Here is a 4,241-nt window from a genome sequence, read left to right as displayed (position 1 = left end):
ATCCTGTAGAGTGTATTCATGAATTTAGGCTGCTTCCACTTTTCATTCATTAAACAGTACAATAAGTGTAGTCTGTAAATACCATGTTTTTTTTCAGATTATTTCTTAGGAAAATATTTCTACATATGAAATTACTGGGTTGAGATCTAAGCACATTTTTAAGGATTTAAAAATATTTATACATGAGGTGTATCTGGCTGCCTCAGTTGGTCAAGTGTGACTCTTGACTTAGAGTCAGGTCATGCCCGATCTTACAGTTTGTGGACTGAGCACTGTGTTGGTCTCTACAGTGACAATGTGGAGCCTATCTGGGATTCTGTCTCTCACAAAATAAATGTACATAAAGAAAACGTATATATACATGCATACTAAATATGTCAGGACTCTTTTAAAAAGTGCTTTGGGTCGAGAGGGCAAAGAATAATTATTCTTTTGTGAGTATCAAATACAAAATAACACTGTAATGTAATCAAATAACTGAACCAAGTTTATTTTTTTTCCCTTTGATAAATCTGAAACTTCTAGTGCATTAGTGCTAATCTAATGAATTACTGCAACTACAATGAAAAAAAAAAACAACCCATGTTTTTAATCTACTTGTAAAGGACAATAGTTAGGATAAAAATCTGTATCTTTTTCAGAACTGAAAATCAGTTTTACATGGATATTTGCAATTAAACGGTCCATCTTCATTTGTTTAACTAACCCAACAAAGAAAATTCTCCTTTGAATTCATTCTCTGAGCTCTCTCTGTATGTTTACATGACAGCACTTTTTTGACTAAGGTAATCAGTACAGCTAATACTTCTGAGCCTTCACAATTACATGCTTTCCAAAATTTGAAGATATCATCTTGACATTTTATATAAAGGCTTGATTAAANATTCTTTAACCAATATATCAGAAGTATGGCAAACACTGATAAAAATCAGGACACAGGTTTAAAAATATAAGTAATACTCATATAAAAATAGACATGCTAATCAGTAAACATAAACAGCAGAAATACAGGGAAGATATTATGATTTAGTTGTAAAAAAGCTTTATTTAGGAAGTTGTTATCTATTAAGCAAAATAATCTAAGTATCTTTTCCTCTAAAATCACAGCTAGCTTATAATAGTTATGATTGTATTTTATCTTCATATACTCGATATGAAGTATTTATCCTCATTACTACAGTACTACTGTAATGACCTGTTTTACCTATGCAAATTTTTTTGTAAAGAGGTAAAAATGCTTAGAATGATATGAAAAATGCTGAAATAAAGATACGCCAATTTTCCAAGATTACTTTAAAACAAAAATAACGGAATTACCCTATAACCAAGCCACCTAACAGTGGTGGACAAAATAAAAAGATAAAAATGAGTTAAGAAAGCACTCTTATACCTGGGAACAACTATAGTCTAGTATTTTTATGTGGGCACTGAGGGCTAAGTCCATGATGTCTACAGGCACATCATCACTGTGGGCCAGATTCCAAAGAAGGTTCAAAACTTTGTGTGCCATCACACCATCTTTATCGTCTTCTGCAAGACGTCGAATCAGCTCCAGTAGCTTTTCACGTTGCTTTTTACTTGCATTTGTCCAACTTGCCTAAGAGAAAATTTAAATTAATGTAAATATCTCAATTTATATATTTATATTAAGTCATCACTGTTTTAATTATATGGCTTTCAATAAACTACATTAGCTTCATCACAACCAGATATACAAACCAAGAGCTTGGTTTGACTGAGTACTTTGTCAATAAGGTCTCATTTGAGAAAACTAACAGAATTCATGGGACAGAATAAACCTAACTCAAAAAAACGATCTCTGTTTACAAATAACTTTATCTTTACAGACTTTAAAATCAGATACAGTATATGCTAAGAAATCCTAAAATTCAAAGATAAAACATAAACTTAATTTTAAAATGGGCAAATGATTTAAATAGATGTTTTTTCCTTTTATCTATATCTATCTATCTATCTATCTATCTATCTATCTATCATCCATCTATCTATCTATCTGAGGCAGTCAGAGAGAATGCACATGTGCATGCAAGCAGGGGAGAGACACACGGAGAGGTAGAGAGAGAAATTAGCAGGTTCCATGCTTAGCCAGTGCAGAACCCAACCTGGACTCTGAGATCTTGAGCAGAGCTGAAATCCTGGACTGAGATCCTGACCTGAGCTGCAATCAAGAGCTGAATAGACAGTGCTATCCAGGTGCCCCTAAATAGACATTTTTCTAAAGAAGATACACAAATCATCCATCAATCAGCACATGAAAATATGCTCAACATAACTGATTATCAGGGAAATGGAAACCAAAATTACAATGAAACACATATACAGGACAAAAAGAAAAACTAAAAAACCCCTGCAATATACGGCTTACATCTAAACAAACCTAGCACAAAATGGACCATACTTAAATGCAAAATTGTAACTTTCCCAAAAAAAAAGAATTTAGTAAAAATTCTTCAGAGTTTATAGACAGGCAACCAGTTATTATAATATTATAGTTTTGATACCAAAATAGTTACACATACAAGAAATAAATAAACTAGATTCATCAAAGTTAAAAACTTGGTCAAAGATTCTATTAACAGACTGAAAGACAACCTAAAAACCAAAAGAAAATACATACATACCATTCTTAACAAATAACTAGTAACTGGAATACATAAAGAAATCTATAAATTCAGTAATTAAAAACGGAAAACTCCTTTAGTATTTAAACAAAAGTCATGAGCAGGCATTTCACTGTTTCATGGCAAATAAGCACATGAAAGATGTCTAACATAAAAATTAACTCAAATACAAACTGAAACCATGAAGAAACTTCACTGCACACCTATCAGAATTAAAAATAAATAAATAAATACATTAAAATCTGGGAAGGATATAAAAAGAATTATTCATAACTATAGGAGGGAATGTAAAATACTACAGTCACTCTGCAAAAACAGTTTGGTAGCTTCTTAAAAGCCTAAAAATATCATTAACAAAATACAAAGAAGCCATAGTTAGGACTATAACAAAATGCCAGTAAAACTATAAGAAAATATTTTTGGTCCTTATGGACAATGACTCAGCAATCAGATGTACAAAAAACTTAGGAATGAATAAAGAGAGGAACAACTAGGAGACTCTAGATGCTGGCGAGGATGTGGATAAACGGGCACCCTCCTACACCGTTGGTGGGAATGCAAACTGGTGCAGCCCCTCTGGAAAACAGTGAGGAGGTTCCTCAGAATATTAACAATACAATTCTCCTATGACCCAGCAAGAGCACTGCTAGGAATTTACCCAAGGGAGTAAATGATGCACAGGAGTGCTAAAGCATAGGAGCACATGTACCCCAATGTTCATAGCAGCACTCTCCACAACAGCCAAAACATGGAAAGAGCCATCAATGGACAAATGGATGAAGAAGATGTGGTTTATCTACACGATGGAATACTGCATGGCAGTGAGAAAGAATGAAATCTGGCCATGTGTAGCAACGTGGATGGACCTTGAGAGTGTTATGCTGAGCAATGTAAGTCAGGCAGAGAAGGCAAACATATGTTTGCACGTACAGGTGGATTAGGAGGAACTTAATGGAGGACCATGGGGGAGAGGAAGGGGAAAAATAGTGGGGCAGAGGGAGGGAGGTAAACCATGAGAGACTCTTGAATACTGAGAACAAACTGAGGGTTGATGGGAGTGGGAGGGAGGGGAAGGGGGGAATGGGCATGAGGGAGGGCACTTGTGGGGATGAGCACTGGTGTTATATGGAAACCAACCTGACAATAAACTGTATTTTTAAAAAAGGCACAAACTTGCAGTTATTAAACAAATACATAAGTCATGAGGATGAAAAAGAAAAAAGGAACAATCAAATATGAAAAAGAAACAGGTAAAAGATAGGAATAACCAGTCACTAAAAAGAAACATAGTTCAAAAACCTGTTTTAAAAAAGGAATCAATCAAATCAATGACTAAAAAGAATAACAACACAAAAACAAAGAATTTCAAACTCATGAGATATGAAAAATTAATTCTGATAAAAAATGTTGGTAAGGACTGTAAATTAGTNACCCTTTGAGAAATAACACAAGCAAATATAACAAGAATAAATATCTAGAGAAAATCAGGATCATTTAGTTACAACTTATAACAAACTGTTCAGTGACTTACAACTTTGCTTTTGTTAGTACTTTGCTTTTGTTAGTAGTTTTAGTAAGACATTTCTTTTTTTATAAAAG

General features: G+C 33.5%; 1 protein-coding gene across 1 annotated transcript in view; it reads right to left on the bottom strand.

Moving 5' to 3' along the window:
• Positions 1–4,241, bottom strand: part of LOC144245678 (ubiquitin carboxyl-terminal hydrolase 9X-like) — a 137,960-nt gene that overhangs the window by 111,878 nt on the left and 21,841 nt on the right. Inside the window, 1 exon segment of the mRNA XM_077781009.1 lies at positions 1,391–1,597. Within this exon segment, the coding sequence (XP_077637135.1) occupies positions 1,391–1,597 (207 nt within the window).

This window comes from Crocuta crocuta, unplaced genomic scaffold (genome assembly GCF_008692635.1).
Source record: "Crocuta crocuta isolate KB4526 unplaced genomic scaffold, BGI_CrCroc_1.0 scaffold2088, whole genome shotgun sequence".
Lineage (NCBI taxonomy): Eukaryota > Metazoa > Chordata > Mammalia > Carnivora > Hyaenidae > Crocuta > Crocuta crocuta.
This window is presented reverse-complemented; position numbering and strand designations above follow the sequence as displayed.